At 47.4% G+C, this 16,485-nt stretch overlaps 1 protein-coding gene across 13 annotated transcripts in view; it reads left to right on the forward strand.

The window, feature by feature from the left end:
* The window catches only part of ADCK1 (aarF domain containing kinase 1), a 94,721-nt gene that overhangs the window by 42,931 nt on the left and 35,305 nt on the right, over positions 1 to 16,485 (forward strand). For 10 of the 13 annotated variants that reach the window (XM_068946679.1, XM_068946676.1, XM_068946683.1 and 7 more), the window contains one exon: positions 1,333 to 1,536. The exons of the other annotated variants lie outside the window; for them this stretch is intronic. In XM_068946679.1, coding sequence (XP_068802780.1) covers positions 1,333 to 1,536 — 204 coding nt within the window. The remainder of the gene's footprint in view (positions 1 to 1,332; positions 1,537 to 16,485) is intronic. 13 annotated transcript variants of the gene reach the window in all.

Raw genomic sequence — 16,485 nt, forward strand, 5'->3', positions numbered from 1 at the left:
CCTGACATGTTCCCAAGTGGAATACATGCACCCGTGATATGATGCTGCACTGCCTCATGCAGATGGCAAAGATAGCCAAGAAATTGTACGTGTGTATACGCCTTGTGTGTGTGTGTTCATGCATGTTTGTGTTGTCGGTCCTGTCAGCTATGTACTTCAGGACTTGTGGTGGTGTCCATCACCACAGGATCTCAGTGTCTCCTGCGCGGATGAGGTGTGCCAACAGAGAATTTGACCTTCACTGACTTCTTACACAGAAGTCAGAGGAATTAGCAGCCTCCATTGAGAGAGGTGTCAGGCATTATCTGGTGATGGGTGCAGGGTTGTTTTTTATCATTGATTTGCTTAGATTTTATTAATGTATCAGGATAAAGTTATCTGAAGTTTATTAAAGAATATTGAGTATAACCATGTCCTTGGAAGGAGGCTTTCATAGTGAGAGGAATAAAGACAGAATAAATCATTGTCACTGAAGGATATAGCAGCTCGTCTATTTTTGAGGCACGGAATGAACTTCAGGCGCTGAAATCCAGGACTGGCAAGTGGTTGGCAATAGGCTTTGTCGTTTGGTGGTTGCTCTTTGCAGCGACTCAAAGCTATTGAGTCTCCCAACTTCTAGCTTCTAGAACCACTGTCACAGTAGGTTTTGTTGATAGCGTGAGCAGTAAGATCTGGCTGGACGGGAGGGTGTAATTTCTCCCAGTCGTGCATTGGAGTGAGGTGAGGAGGATGAAGGACTGCCCACCTACTCCTCTTGCTCACTGCTAGATAGGCATCTGTCTATAGTTTTGATTTATTTTAATTATATATTTTTAACAGACTCTCTTTCCAAGTTCCTGGCAAGGCATCTGAACTGGGCTGGTATCTGTGGCTTTCTTCCCACTTTAATCCAGTGCACTGGGAGTCTAACATCTGTGGTCATGGTCCTGACTTTTGCCTTTTGACAAGGGGTTCCCAAATTGTGCGTCGTAGCAGTAGATCATAGCGACAAACCAGTGCTGTGCTAAGGGTGGACGTGTTATTTTCTGCAAGGGTGTGTCACAGGACAGACCCCAAAACTAGTGTGCTGCCACTGATTATGGTATATGTGCAAATGAGTCTGGGAGTCCCTTTTACTGTGGAGCATCTTGTCTTAGTCTGGTTCAACCCCTTCTGAATGAAGCCAGAATCCTAGTGCTTAGCTGACATATGAGATCACAATGACCAAAACTAATTGAGGAAATCCCTGGTGTTCTTAAATATTGGAGGAATAAAACGGACACGTGTTTGTATGCGTATAATACACGTAATAGGCAACAAAAGGGCTTGCCTGATGTATTGGTCTCTCTGCAGGTGCACTTGCGCTCTGCTGAGCGCCTCCGGGAACTGTGCTGTGCCAACCGAGGCACCTTCATCAAAGTGGGGCAGCACCTGGGAGCGCTTGACTACCTGCTGCCTGAGGAGTACACCCGCACCCTCAAAGTGCTGCACAGCCAAGCCCCGCAGAGCACCAGGCAGGAGGTTGAGCAAGTCATCCGCGAGGATCTGGGCAAAGAGGTAGGAGTGGCTGTTGGCTTCTTAGGTCTCAGCAGGCCATGTGCCGCTGGAGGAAGGGAAACAGCAGCAAGAAGGTGCCTGATGATCCTCAGCTGCAAGAGATGTCAAGGAGAGATGTCTCCTCCTTGCCCTTTGGAGAATGCCAGGCAAATTTTCCCTGCCCATTGCTGGGCATTGCTGGCAGGTTTAGGAAAGGAGAAGATAATAGAGGAATAATAGAGTGAGGGCTGCCAGGTGGAAATGACAGGCCTCAGCAGAGCAGCGTGCCCAGGAGCTTGTGCCCAGACTAGCAGGGTTGCTGGAGGTCAGGATGGAGGGCCATGGGCCACTCTGAGGGGGTTGCTATTCAGGACTCAAATGCCCTGGGAGAACTATGTGAGGGAAGACTGTTCTCCCCTGGCTCCACTAGACCAATTCCAGTCAGCCCTGACAGCCCTCTACTTTCTAAAGCCCCTAATTAACCCCTGAAGAAAAAAATAAATAAATCCCTTTAATAATAGCATAAATCTTTCTCGGTGCTTGCAGTCAGGTAACAGGGAAGCCAAGGAGGCTGTGTCACCCTCCAAACCAAGGAGGCTGTTAACCCTCAGCAGCCCACAGCACTAAGATCAGACCGGGGATGCCTGTGTTCATTAGCTATAAGAATCACGATGTTTAGAAAGGGTATCCTGCTACTTTGCATCTTGCGCCTTCTGAGGAAAGGTCCCCTCGCGCTCTTGCCCTGGGCTGAGGAGAGGCATTTCAAGGATCACAGCTGGCATGGTGAGAGGGAGGGAGGAGGCAAGAGTGTGCAAAGGCAATTGCAGAAAAGGTGGGGGTGAGGGGCAGGAAGACAGAAGGTTGAAGAAAGGAAGCAGTGAATACATGTGTATCTGTTCATTTAAAGAGGTGTAGGGGGCTATTGTGGGGTGTTACTGGCTGGCTGAGAGTGTGAGGAGGAGGTACAGGGAGCATATGGTGGGTAAGTGAAGTATTTGGACCTGTTTGGTGTATTTTGGGCAGATTTAGATGAGGTGGGTCTGCCTAGGCTTAGCTGTAGGGCCTAAATATTGCCTGGTCAGGAATGACTCTTTCTCCTCAGTTTAATGCCAGGGTTAACATCAGCCCCTGACCTGCCTTCTCGTTGCCTGTGCGAGAGCGAGACGCTCCCTCTCTCCGAGCTGCAGGCTTGTAGCACAGCTGGTACCAGCTGTGTTTCGTAGGTCAGTGGCTAGATGGAGCAGGGTAGGCTGTGCACTCCCTGCAAACCCCTGCTGCTCTGCGAGGCTCCATCCAGCAGCCTGCCTTCCACAGGAGCCACCCCGAGATTACCCCCTTATATTACAAAAGCAGCCACCTCTGGATCAGTTTGTGTAGCTTCTCTCTGTGGCTGAGCAGGGTGCTCAGAGATGGGCCCTCTTTTTTTCTCTCAAATGTGTTTTCAGCTGCCACTGTTACGCCCTAGTTTCTTTCAGCATTTCAGGAACTAGACAAGCCCTCCATGCCTCATTGATTCACAGCCAGATAGCTTGAATCCAGTCTCCGCAGCAGCCTTCCCTCTTAGCATTCACTTCACCCACATTGGGCAGTGCTGGGTGATATTTAATTTTAAAGAGACAGAGAGAGGGAAAAAGACAGCAATAGGAAGAAAGAGCGGGAATGCTAATGAGAGGGAGAAAGCAATGGTAAAAAGGAGAGAGAAATGAAGTGCATGAGATGGACAAAAAAAATTAAAGGAACTGATGAAGCTGGGCAGTATTAAAATCAGAGGTAGATGCCCATGCCCATTAGTTTTGAGGGAACAAATCAGAGCATTTTAAAACAAGGAAGGGTTGGGAAAACCTAATGCACCACAGTTGTCTTTACTGGAGCCCAGAGAATTTAATGGAGTTACCTCAGAAACAAATTTAATTCCACTGTAGCTACGTCCTCGTTCCATTTTAAATACAACATACTTAGCTGAAATATAGATGGAAGAAGGGGCAAGGTGGAGTGTCAGAGTAGTGGGGAGTGCAGAGAGGGATCCTGAAACCTTCTCTCGTGGGGCCAGCATGACACCTGAGAACTTGCAGATGAATTCAAAAAGGAGAAAATGACACTGATGGAGTCTTGCTGGGGGGCCTAAGCCTGACCTTGCTGCTTTCAAACTCAGTGATAGGACTTCTGTCACCTTTCACAGGCACAAGAGTAGGCTTCTCAGATAAGTCTAAAGTATAGGCAGTAAAAAAAAAAAATTATATACAGTTTGGACTAGTGCAGAACCTAGGGGGAAAATAATAACCAGGAAATAGAGATTTTCCTAGGGAGGAATGTGACAAGCTGGCAAATGAAGCGAGAACTTGCAAAAGTGCTTTAAGATCAAAAAGGCCAATAAATGTATAGGACCACTGTAGCAAGTCTGTCTCCTGATGTGACCTCCTCCTGAAAATCTTACCAGGGGCTTGGATGTTTGACAAATGAGGGAGGTTTTATGGGAAAACTGGCCTAAATGGAGAGCGTGCTGATGGGACTGATCTTTGAGCCAAGACAGAGCGCTTGTGAGGCGCACAGCAGTTCAACACCGCTCTGTTGTCACCATGCAGGCTTGCACGGCACCTTGCTGGTGCAAGAACTCTGACTCTAGGCCAGCAGCATGGCTAGAGAGCTGCAGCTTTTAGCTAGCTCTGTTGCATGAGCTAGTGGACTGATTTTACGACAAATGACATGTTTTGCTCACCCAACACAGAAGGAGAAGCGTAATATAAGCTGACTATTCAGTTGCCCTATCAAACTCCGTTTTAAATTTAGGGGGATATCCATGTGTACCTATCAGAGATTATCAGGATAGGAATAATCAGTAGTCCCCAGTGTAAGTGGGTGTGCGGATGCTGTCTTTCTAATCTCAGCCATAGTGGGTTGGCTGAGTGATGATGGGAGATGATAATTCTCCTGAGTGTTGTAAGCAAGAGGGCAGAGGAGAGGGATTCTCAGGACAACATGAGTAGTAATGGTGGGAGAGACTGCACAAAAAAACCTTTACAATGACTCTTTGAAATGCTTGCCAGTGAGATCATAGAACAAGAGTCTTTTGGGGAGATGGTGGAAATATAGACTTGCTTTGGATGGATCCCTGGGATGAATTGGGAAAAGTTGTAAGTACAAGAATGGTTCTATTTTCGTTGTATTTTCTCTTCCCTGCGTGAGCAAAATCCTGAGAGTAAAAAAAAAAAAAAAAAAAAAAAAAAATTGTCAGCTGTTGAAAATGAATGGGAATTGAATATATTCCCTGCCCCACAATTGTCATTTTCTCTGCAGGGCTATTAATGACACGGGGAAAGATAGCTGGTTAAGCTGTGTGACTCAACAAGGTGCATGCAAGAGCAGAGTCAGGCAACTTCTGGTGAATGTGGAGACCAGGCCTTAGGGAGAAAGATTGGTGAGGGGCTCTGGAAAGGGAATCTTCAAGAGTGGCGGCACTTTAAAATTGTTGCTCTTGGAAACTAGAAATGTTGGAGGAGCTATTTTGGCAGCATTAGGATTAAGGGCACTTCCTTCCTCTTGGCAGGCTTATTGGAAGAGGCTAGCTTGTGGCTCTGGGATGCAGGGATGTCAGGGAGGTGATGCCAGTTTGGTCCCAGACCGAAGGTGCAGAACCTCGGGCATCTCCGAGTTCAGCCAAGCCCATTCTACCTGACAGAGTAGACCTACCTGCTAGTAGACCTACTAGATTCTACCTTCAGTGGTCTGTGGAAAAGGCTCTCCATGGGTCTTTCTGTGTGTGATTTCCATGGACAAGGTGCTCAGAGGAGCTAATCACTTGTTGCTAAGACTGATCAGACTACTGTGAGACTCCCTGCTGAAAGTACCTCTGTTTTTCTGTGCTCTGATCATGGCCATTCCAGAGCATCTCTCCTTGTAGGACTGAGCAGCTACAGAATGACTTGGCAGCTTTTGCAGTTCTGCTCTTCCAAATATCCTTGGTGTTTTTCTGTTGTTTGGCTCCAGTACTGTCCAGTGCAGTTCCGAACAGGGCCCTGTGGATCTCGCTTCTCTTCTGCTCTGCAGTGATAATGAGTTTAGATATTGTGACTTCTCCTGGCTTCACTGCATACTCCTATTTACCCCAATACACTCTCTTACCTCTTTCTAGTCCTGACATACCTCCTGGTTCGAGTCGTCCATCTGGTCGTACTGCACGTCCCTGTAGGCCACGGCATATCTCTACCGATTCGGCACCACTGTAATCCTGTTTCCATGCACAGCAAGACATCACTTTCCAGAGCCCATCTCTCATCAACTTCCAGCCCCCTCTGACACTGGCATTTTTCTAATCATCTTTCTGACCTTTTCACCAAAACTTCTTATTCTCCCCCTTCTTGTATATGCATCCTCCATCCTCTTAGTTATCTCAGAGGTCATTTCTCCTGGTGGGAGCCATTCCCTCCCCTCCCTTCTCTCACCATTGTCCTTTCAGAAATCTCCCAGTTCGTCCACCTTTACTCCTCTCCGGCAGGTTGTAAGTAAGGGTTGTCTTCTGGTCCCTGCTCCTGGGGTCTCTCTGAAGTTGTATTGTTGGGAGCCAGGCCAAAGGTAATGTTAACATGCCTGTGAAGGCAGCGCAGTCCCAGGCAGAGGCTTTCCAATGCAGGCAGGGTGCCTGTGCTGCACGGCTGCCCAGGAGCTCTGCTTCTGGGGCTGGTGGATGGCAGAGATATCCTGCCCTGCAGGGTGAGAGGGCCGGTGTAGGGCACATGGCAGGCCTTACCTGCTCATGGGAGGGGACCAAGGGTCTGGTCTTCCTCCTCTCCCCTTGTCTTATCCTCACGTCTATGGCTTCTGCCTAACAGCTGTTGAAGCTTTCTCAGAGCTGAGCGGGAATTGCTGAAGCTGGAGCAGTCTCAGACACTATTAAATAAGGATCCCAAGAGATCATGATCAACTCTCTGTCCTGACCACTAGTATCTACATCTACCCCATTAGGTGTCAGTTAGCACTACTTCAGGAAGGATGAGAGGCAAAACAGGGTCTGTTCCAAGAATATGCCAGTGGTTGAATTTGCTGCTTCCAGTGCTTGTTCTGTTCGAAACTGGGAGAAAGGGTTGGGAAGAGCCCATAGGCTGAGGCTTTTCTCTGCTGAAGCCAGGTTGTATAAGGGGCTTAAACAGATGAAAAGTCAGACAGTTAAAAGGATGTCAGTCCAGCTATGCTTTGTGGGAGCAAGTAATGGGAAGTAGTTCCTAATTGCTTGATTAGTCAGCGCCTCCAAGGAGACCGTCCTTTTCATCCACAGTTAATTGCAGCTTTTACCTGTTGTTCAAGGACTATTTTGCCGTTCGCAAGAAGCTTCCATGCAGCTTGCAGCCATACAGTAATGGAGCTCACTGGTCGAGCAGGGCAGGATACAGCAATGATTTGATTGTGATTGGTAAGTGAAACACTTGTGGGTAGAGGCACTTCCTGTGCTGTGGTTTGCATTGTGAAGCAGGATGCATTTGTACAGAAGGTGATGTTCAGGGATCTCAGCCTTTGGGTGAAGGGCTTTGCTTTTATTGGACTCCTACCCACGCAGTTGGCACGGCACTAATGTGGTGCAGAATACTGATACTCCTTGTCAGAGAAATCATTGTCCCTGCAGCAAAACTGTGGCTAGGGAGAACGCTGCCCTTTGTCCCTCTGCCTTTAATTTCTCCTAACAGGCCCAAAGTGTTGGGTACCCACATTTTATTCATCCACTGTTGAAATGTATCCATATCCGCCTGAGAGCATGGTCACTGCAGGTATGCACAGCAATGCCACAGGGCCATTTGACAAGGAGGGAAAATAATCTTATGCCTATGGGAACCTGCTGGGGAAAAGTTAGAATGGGGCTGCAGCGAGGGACTAACAGCCTGGCTTGTACCATGAGGGTCTTAATAACGACAACGAGAAACTTTGCTGCCCTCAAGCTGCTGCAGTCTGAGACAGGACAAAGGGAAAGGGGGGGACACCTCTATTCACTCCTCTTTCTGTAAGCACTCTCGGTACAGCATGGCAACCTTTGCTGTGCCAGAGACGGGGAAGGATGGATTGATTCCCTTCCGTCTGGAACCAGAATTTTAAACTCTGGCAAGGCATATGCTTACTTCTGATCTGCAAAACTGTTGAAGCAGTGCTCAGCCCTGTTGGAGAGCAGCTAAGCCTTCAGTGGACTGTCCGGTGTTATGTTGCACGCCCTGTGGCATCCAGGTCGTTCCCAAGAGAATGTGATCCATTTGCTGAAGCCAGCTCCATATGTTACCCTAGAGAAGAGTCATTTATCCTGCTGGATCACAAGATCTTTAGGTCACAATGCTGCAGATCACAATATGGCCCAGGAAGCCTGTTCCCAGGCTGGCAGTGTTGTCTAACCCATCCAGCATGCCAGGAGATGTGCTACGCTTCCTCCAGCGTTACACATCCTTGTAGTAGAGTGTTTTGCAGAAAAGCTTTGATGCCTGACATGATCACTTGCACAGTTTCACGGCACTGTGAGGGACTGATGCTGAACAGCTTTGATGGAAATGCTCTGTATTCTGCTGCAAGACCTCCAAGCCCAGGTCTGCTATTGCTTTTGACATTAGTTCTGTCCTTGGGTACTGCACTCCAGCAACACTGTGTGTGGGTGGTCTTTGAAGTCAGCCCCCATGTACGCTGCTAGTAGACATGGGGAACTAGATTCAGGTTAGCAAATGTCTGTTCTGCCTGCTGTGAGTTTGGTGTCCATCACAGGAAACTTCCTCCAACTGCGTGGCAGCCTGCATCCATTACCTACCAGACTGCAAGCTGGGCTGTGAGGACCATTACTCTGAAAGCGCAAGGGGCTGCTGTGAGCGTAGGGCTGGGAAGTGGGAGGGGAGGGTTTGGCTCTCCTCCCACTTCTCTGCTAGCCTTTCTCTGTAGGCTCATCAAGGCTTCCAAGCAGCTGTCAATAAAAAACACATTTGTATTAAAACTATAATGAGGAATAAAAAAACTTCACATTTTTTCAATAACTTGAGATATAAAAAAGAGATTTTTATCAATTATGAAAAGGATTTTGGCCATAAAAAGGTAATTTAAAGAGTCTGAGATGGATGGCGAAAAGCATTAATGTCACCCAGAACAAATGGGCCTGCATTACTCAACTGAGAGGCAAGAACGGCTGCCTGTATAGGTCTTGCTGCTGCTGCAGCCTCCATTGTGCTCTCCTACCCCGTCTCTAGGGAAGACACCCCAGTTGCTGGCAGTTCTCAGTGCGGCCGCCTCCGTGCCAGGCCCTTGTGTGGGCAGTGGCAGCCCAGGACCTCTGCTCTGCTGCCAAGTGCAGATGGGGAAAGCAAATGAGGAACTATGCAGCTCAGGCTGCACTCCTTGCTTTGTCCCTTGTGCCTCGCTTGCGCTGTTTGCAAGCACCAGAGTGACTGACATAATATCAGGCCAAGGACAACCTGGTGTCCTTTTTGTCAAGGGAGTTTTGGGACAGGGTTACTCCCTGCTCTGGTACATGAGAAGGTTGTTTTCTCTCAGCTCACAGCTCCTGGGAGATGAGCCGGTGGAGTCCCACTCATGGCAGCCTCGGTACTCTTAAGCCCCATTGCACAAGTGAAGAAAGGTTTTGGTGGATAGATTAGAGGATAATCTCCTTTGACTTCCTTCATGTTAATTATTTAGCGCACAGGAGGGTGGATAGTGGATTTTCTGATTTGTTTTTTCTCTTTTTGTCTTCTGCAAACAAGTGAAACATTTGGGAGCAGAAAGTGCCATGGGGAATGGCCTGGTAAAGTATAATTCTGATCTACAGGCTCAGTGGCTTTTTTTCCTTTAACTTACAGATTCTTTAGGTGCCTCAGTGTATGACATACCTGCATGGAATTTGTTGGCTCGTGAGGTCTTGCTTGAAGATGGTAGTCTACCCAGAGTGATCTCTTCAATAGGGCTTTCTCAAAGTTTAGATGACACCTGGGGTGCTGTGTGTTGCTCTGGCATGTTGGCTGGCAACGCACACCACAGCTGTGATAGACTGTGTTCAGCATCCATGTCCTGTGGAGGTGCTGAATGTGCTGTACGCAGTGCTCCAGCCTGGCCGTAGACAGAAACTGCATCTCAGCACGTGGCTAACCAGATAGTCACTGGAAATTGCTATCTTTAACTGTGATTAGTAGTGCTTGTGTGGCATTCTTGCACACAGAGACTTTCTATTTTCAAACTCAGTTGTGTTTATCATACAGCAGGATCAGGGCAGGGGCAGTAACACTGAGCTGCTGCACAGAGGGACGGGCTTCTGTTTCAAAACCTATTGCTGAAACACCCAGCGTGAAATGACCTGTTCTTACTTGATGCTTTGCTCTGGATACAAGCTGGATTTGGGATGCCTGATTTTTCTCACAGGGAGCCGGGAATGCTGTCATCTGATATCCTGCGTACTGATATCTCAGTTTCGTACTTGATTCTGCCTAAGCATCTCCAGTTTTCTGTCAAGATCTTAGATGTGCCCAGTAACTTAACTCTTGTCCCATCAGGAACGTGAGAACATGATGCAGTGAATCTGGTGACTTTTGGCAGAAGGATATGTGTAGATGAAGTAAATGACATAAGATGAAATAAAGAGTTGTGGAGCCTGACCTTGGCACATATGCATCTTCTTAGTACACTAGAAGCAGAATAAACAGCACAGCTCTTTTATTAATTTTTAAGAGGTATAGGTTGTCTAGTAAGCCCTATTTTATGGCACAGCTGGGATCAGTCTAAGAGAGAGCTCCTGATTCCTTGAAAGGATGCTGAGCTATAGAAAGAAACTCGCCTGCAGTTTTTCCTCCTGTGAAAAGCTGCTATGGGTGAGAACACTGGAAGTCTTGCTTATGGGAAACCTCACATTCTGCATGACTTTCTGCTTTGAGAATTGTAACAGAACCTTGGATCTCGGGGTCTCAAAGGTCTTTCCACCATTAATGAGTGAAGCATTTCAGTCCCTAGCAGGTAGGTTGGTCTGAGAGAGAGAAAGAGTACTCTAATGCTCTCTGTGGTAACCAATTTTGTTTGTGAATCAGTGAGGTACATTTTGCACACATTTTCCGTAAGCTTTGTACTGCTTTGGTTTTACAGGATGCATGGTTCATGAGCCAAACCTATGACGCTCTCTGTGACAACTGAAGCGATAAACTCACATGACCTGCTGTTTGTGTCGGGAGAGCTCAACTGAAGCAGACCCACGTGTTTTTCCTTTATAAAGCTCACATAAGTAATCCATCTCAAATTGGCAAATCCTTGGAAGAGGCTGTTCAGCATCAACCCTTCCAAATTTCAAATGATGAGTAGAAAATATACATTAGTAGGCTCATTTCAGATAATGAATGAAACTCAGGTGGTATCAGTTGTGCGTAAAGAACAAATACCTTATTGGATGTAAATAATTAGTTTGGGTCAATTAACTGTTATTCCCATTTATCAAGCCAGCCTAGAAGGAGGTTAGAGCAATTAAAATTCCCAGGGCTTGTTAAGATGGGTTGTACTAAAGAAGTCTCTCCAAGTAGTTTTTGCTGTCCTGTCCTTTGTGGGACTACTGTCTTTGCCTCTTCTGGCAAGGAAACCTCCAAGCCTCAGATGGGCTGCTGTATATCATCCCACCTACCTCAGCCTGCCTTTTGTCCTTTGGACCATAGCTCAACTTCTTCCTTTAGTTTTTTTTTTTTTCTTTACTTGGAAAGAGCTGTGAGGCCAGTTCTTAATGGCACATCCTGTGAAAGGCCTTTGCCAGTTGTCAGGACCAGCTCATGAGTTACTGCTTTGCTGCTCCAAACTAAATATTTGAGACACTAGGTAGTTCTCAGTGTGTGAGGAAGAGAGGGAGGGAACAGTATGGAAGGTGCAGTCTCTGGGGGGTTTTATCTCTCTGTGGTTGTCCATACAACCACAGTGCACTGATGAGAGCAAGCTGGACTGAGCTTATCCAGTGACTTAGTGTCCTCTACCTGATGAAGGAAGAAGTGCAGCCTGAGCAGTGGCAGGCTCTGGGCTGGCATTGCTGGCTTGAGAGCATGTTTGGGGTGGGTCTCAGTCTTTGGTGCTTTCTCCTGAGGTGGCTTCCGGGGGTATGGTGTGGTGGTTTTTCAGATGGGTGCCCCTGCTAACATTAGATAGAATCCTCCATACTGGTTCATTTCAACCACAAAAATCCAATGAACTAGGAAACTGAGCTAGATATCACTCAGTGTTTAAACTTCCCTGTCCTGTCCCTATCCCTGGGGCTGGCTTTTGCTGCTCCATCTGTTTTTGGGCTGCATCAGCCCTGGGGAGGGAAGTAGAGCATTTAGATTTTGGCCCTAGAATATTGGGTTGCTGGATCTCCAATAAATGCATATGAATTAATCACAATTAGCCCCCTACCTTATTTTCCTTAGCTCACCTTTCCCTTTGTAACAACCTTTTGCACACGTGAGGGTGTGGGAGGAGAGCCTGCGCTCAAAGTGGAAAAGAAATAAGCTCTTTTCCAGTGCACCTTGGACTGGCGGCCCTTTCCCCTTGCAACGCTTGTTACCCTGCAGCGGCAGCAGCAACGCTGGGCCTGTAAGTGCGGTTGATTTATGTTAACTGTTGAAACGATAATGTTTAATCTGTAAAGTGCTAATCTATTTTTTATGTTGATTATGAATAGGCCAGCTGTGCCTACTTTCCTATTCATAGAGTTTAGTGAACAAGCCCATTTTACAGGCTGGGTTTGGAGGGTGATTTACATGAGAGCAGACACTGCTTTAAGGAGAGTAAATCAGCTGATTTATGCCACTAAACCAGAAACATGGCAGCTCAGCAGAAAAAATTGTTGGGGATAGGAAGATTTGGGGGTAAGGAAGGAAGCATGGAAGGGAGAGAACGAAGGGGCAGAGAATGAACAAACTGTGAAAGGAGCAGATGGATCAGAGCAGAGGCAAGAAAAGTAGGGGAAATAGGGGCAGGAGAGGAAAGGGGAGATTGACGAGCAGGGAGGACAAGGAACATCTTTCTCAGTCTCTGTGTTTTGGGAGCTGGAGTAGAAGGGTCTCTCACTGTAACGCACGCTTGTATGTATACAGTGCTTTCCTCCCGGATATGTGCCCCACACCTCAGCACTCTGCTCCCCATGTGCATCCTACCCATGCACTCACGCTCAGACACCTGCCCTGGCACTCTCCTTCCTCTGCCTCTCTTTGCATGGAGGCTTTCACCCACCATTCCCCCCCAAGAGCTAGGCACACAAATATACTGCCCCATGCCATCTCCTTACCCTTCTCTGCTAGCCCTGGCACAGCTTTTCTTGCCCATCGGATGTGTGTAGCCCCACCTTTCCTAACCCTATATCCCCAGACATCCCCTCAGCACTCTGTCTAGCCAAGTAAACCTACCCTCAGACCTTCCCCCCATGCCTCTCTTCTCTCTTACACTTTACAAAGTCCCCAGGCTTTAAAAGCTGAATCAGGGGCATTTAAGATGAGGCACAGGTGATGTCTGTTCCCCGAAGGGCCCTATATGTCCTCAGGCTCTGGCAGCTGGTTATTTCTCACAGGACTGCTGCTGTTGTTCAAGCTTCCTTGTTGACAGGGCCCTTGGGGCACTCTGCAGTCTGAGGCAGAGCCTCCCTCTGCCTGGCTGTGACTAACGCTGAGCCTATTGTCTTGTGTCCATTGACCCTTTCCTTCTCTGGTTTCAGGCAGTGCATAGCAAGGATGTGTTTAGACCTGGAGGCAAAATGGCCTTGGAAATTCATTTGGGGCTTTCTTAAGTCATGCCTTCTTGCTAAATGTGCCAAATAGTCCCATCTCTGTGGCATTTCTTCCCAAATGTGCTGTCTTTGCTCTTTGCAGCAGGCTACTGGCATCTGTAGCAGTGATAAGTCAATAGCTGCTCTGCGGGATACGATCAAAGGGCTGTGAGTGCCTTGGGGACCCCCGTGCGTCTTACTGTGTGTGTGGCTCAGGAGAAATGGGGCCTTCCCAGCGGAAAGGGGGAGAGCAGTGGGATTATTATCACCTGTCAGTTGTTAGCATTAGCACTCAGTACTCTAGTCACAGGCAAGGAGTCTGCTGTGCCAGGTGCTGTACGGGCATGAGTGTAGTCAGCTTCTGTCCTAGACAGCTCACAGTCTCTGTATAAAACAGGAGACAGCAGATCAACACAGACAGATTGCTGGGTGCAGAGACCACCCTGGACTACTGGTTAGGTTAAAAATAACCCATGAAGCCTTGAAGGTGAATGCACATAGGCAAATTTGGTCAACAGAGAGAAGGAATTATTGGAAGAATATAAACAGTGCCGTGGTCAAAGGGACGAGACAGGACCACAGTTTTTTCTCCTTTTCAGAATAGGGATGCGCCAGGCCAGGGTGTTTGTGAACACCAGGGAAAAAAGGTGTTTCAATATCAAGGTGTGAGAGGGTGGGTTTTAGCTGGACTAGTAGAGAGAAAAGGCAATATTTTAGGTGTGTTGTACAGGAAGAATATGCAAGATGTAGACCTGGCCTACAAATGAGTTCTAGAGGGAGGTCAGTGTTGAAGACAGTGCCAAGGTTGCAGGCATGTTTGACAGACATGGTAACATTGTCCGTTGTGGTGAGAAGGGAGGGATGGTTTGAGCGAGAAGACTGGGAACTCTGCTTTAGCTGTGTTGAGTGTGAACAGACAGATGAATACCTGGAAGAAGATGTTTGAGAGAGAGGCTCTGTAGTTTTTATTTTGGATAGAGCAGAATGATCTAGGGTACAGAGATAGATCTACAGGTCACCAGAAAGGAGATGGGAATTTTATGCAAAGTGTTTTGCAGAGGTGGTGGGGGGGAAGAAGGAGCTGTGGGCAGAACTTTGTGGACCATCTCCTAAAAGCTGGGGGAGGAATGAGGAAGAGCCTCACACATGCTGACAGAACTGATAGAAAAGCAGAAGGCTGAGGAGAAGAGTGCAGAGGAGCATGCTTGACTGTGCTGAAGGCACTTACGAACAATGAGAATGGAGTACTGATTCCCTAAGCCATAGCTAAAAACTGTAACTGGAGACTATGGCAATCTGTAATGGAGTGGACAGTGCAGGAGCTGGGCTGGAGGAAAATCCAGCTCCAGCTGAGACGAAGAGAACTTGAGGTGATGGCAGAAAGCACCATGACGTCATTGGTAAAAAGGAGATGGGGCAGAGGCACAGAGGGGAGGTTTTAGTTTTTATTTATTAAGACAGGGAATCCTAAAGGTGGTTTATGTTCCAAGGAAAAGGAGAGAGAGGTAAAGGAGTGTGCGAGGAAAGGATGAGAGTGAGTGTGAGGGAAATAAGGTGATAGGGTAGAAAGAGGTCATCAAGTCAAGTGAAAGGACTGGGTGTTTGCAGGAGTCAGCTCTGTTCCTTATGTACCATAGGGATGTTCCTGCTACAGTAGCAACTTCAGCTCTATTTCTAGGGAGCTGAAGAGATGCAGGGAACATACTGACCCTCAAAGCTTGGGATCTCAGCAGGAAGGGGCCACAGTCACCCCTCCTGGACTACAGAACAAGAGAGTCCTGTCAGGCAGATGGGATACAGAAAGAAGAGTTTATTGGCGGAAGAATGTTGCCTCCTGCCCTGCTCTCCCCGTTCCCCAGCCTAACAAGGATGGGGATCCTCACTTTTTAGCCGAGAGGGAGGGAAGAATGAGAGAAAGAGAATCCTTTCAATTAAAACAAAAAAATGGCTGGTGGTGGGAAAGTTGTGTGCTCTCAAAGGACTGCGATTCCAATCTGTCTCAGAGAATGACAGGTGTGTCAATCCTCACAGACAGTTAGGAGAGATGCAGGTGAGGTAATATTTCTCCAAAAAGATGGAGAGAAAAGAATGGATTTAATGAGCATCATTCAATTCAAGTGGGAGACAGCTCAAGATAAAAGACCAAATTAAGAGAAAGGGAAGCATTTGTATGTGTGAGGGGAATGGGGGGAACATGGGCAGATTGGAGCATCTGCCCCACAGCCTGCTGGGGAGTGCAATACTGGAGGGAATAAGGGGCTCACAAGTCACTGGCCTATGATGATGAAATGGAAGGAAGTGAACATGAATATGTACATATATACGTGCTTCAGCTTCACTCTTCTTTGGTCCATACATTTTGCATAGACTAAGATGCTTATATCATGCAAAACAGTGTGTGCAGTGACACCACTTGGAGTGTGCACTTGGAGAGAGCTTTATCTTCCACCTTCTCTCTCCACACAAGTGTAGCGGCTGGTAGACTGTGAGTTGACTTTCTGGATCAGGAAACACTGGCTGCTGTTGGAGGCAGGTCACAGACAGATTGCACCGTGGATCACAGAATCACAGAAACGTTTAGGTTGGAAGGGACCTCTGGAGATCATCTAGTCCAACCCCCCTGCTCAAGCAGGGTCACCTAGAGCAGATTGCCCAGGATCACATCCAGACGGGTTTGGAATATCTCCAGCGAAGGAGACTCCACTACCTCTCTGGGCAACCTGTTCCAATGCTCAGTCACCCTCACAGTGAAGAAGTTTTTTCTCAGGTTTAGGTGGAACTTCCTGTGGTTCAGTTTCTGCCCATTGCCTCTTGTAAGGATCTTGTTTAGAATAGCAGGAAGGGTGACTAGCTGGACAATAGGTTTATTCTGAGGTGGCAAGAAATGGGATGCTGAACAAGGCAGGTCATTGTGTTGATCAGCTACATGTGGAAGCAAGACAAGGACATTGTCCCAATGGCACATACAGGGTTAGAGCGACCAGCACTTTGTTATCATGGAGGGAGATCCTGAAGAAATCACTGATTTCACTGATGCTCCTCTAAAATTTCCTGAGGGAAATAAATTGGACTTGTAGCTCATCATTAAAACTATGATGCAGGTTCCAACAGCAAACTCTTTTCTTTGGGAATGGAGATGTGGGAAAGAAAGAACTTGTTGGAAGGTAATTCTGAGTGTGGGATGGCAGGTGTGGAGGAAAGCTGTCTGTACTGTTAGAAGTGGGGTGGTTTGACCAGTGGTGATATTCATACTGGTGGCCAGT

The sequence above is a fragment of the Struthio camelus genome, chromosome 5 (genome assembly GCF_040807025.1).
Source record: "Struthio camelus isolate bStrCam1 chromosome 5, bStrCam1.hap1, whole genome shotgun sequence".
Taxonomy (NCBI): Eukaryota; Metazoa; Chordata; class Aves; order Struthioniformes; family Struthionidae; genus Struthio; species Struthio camelus.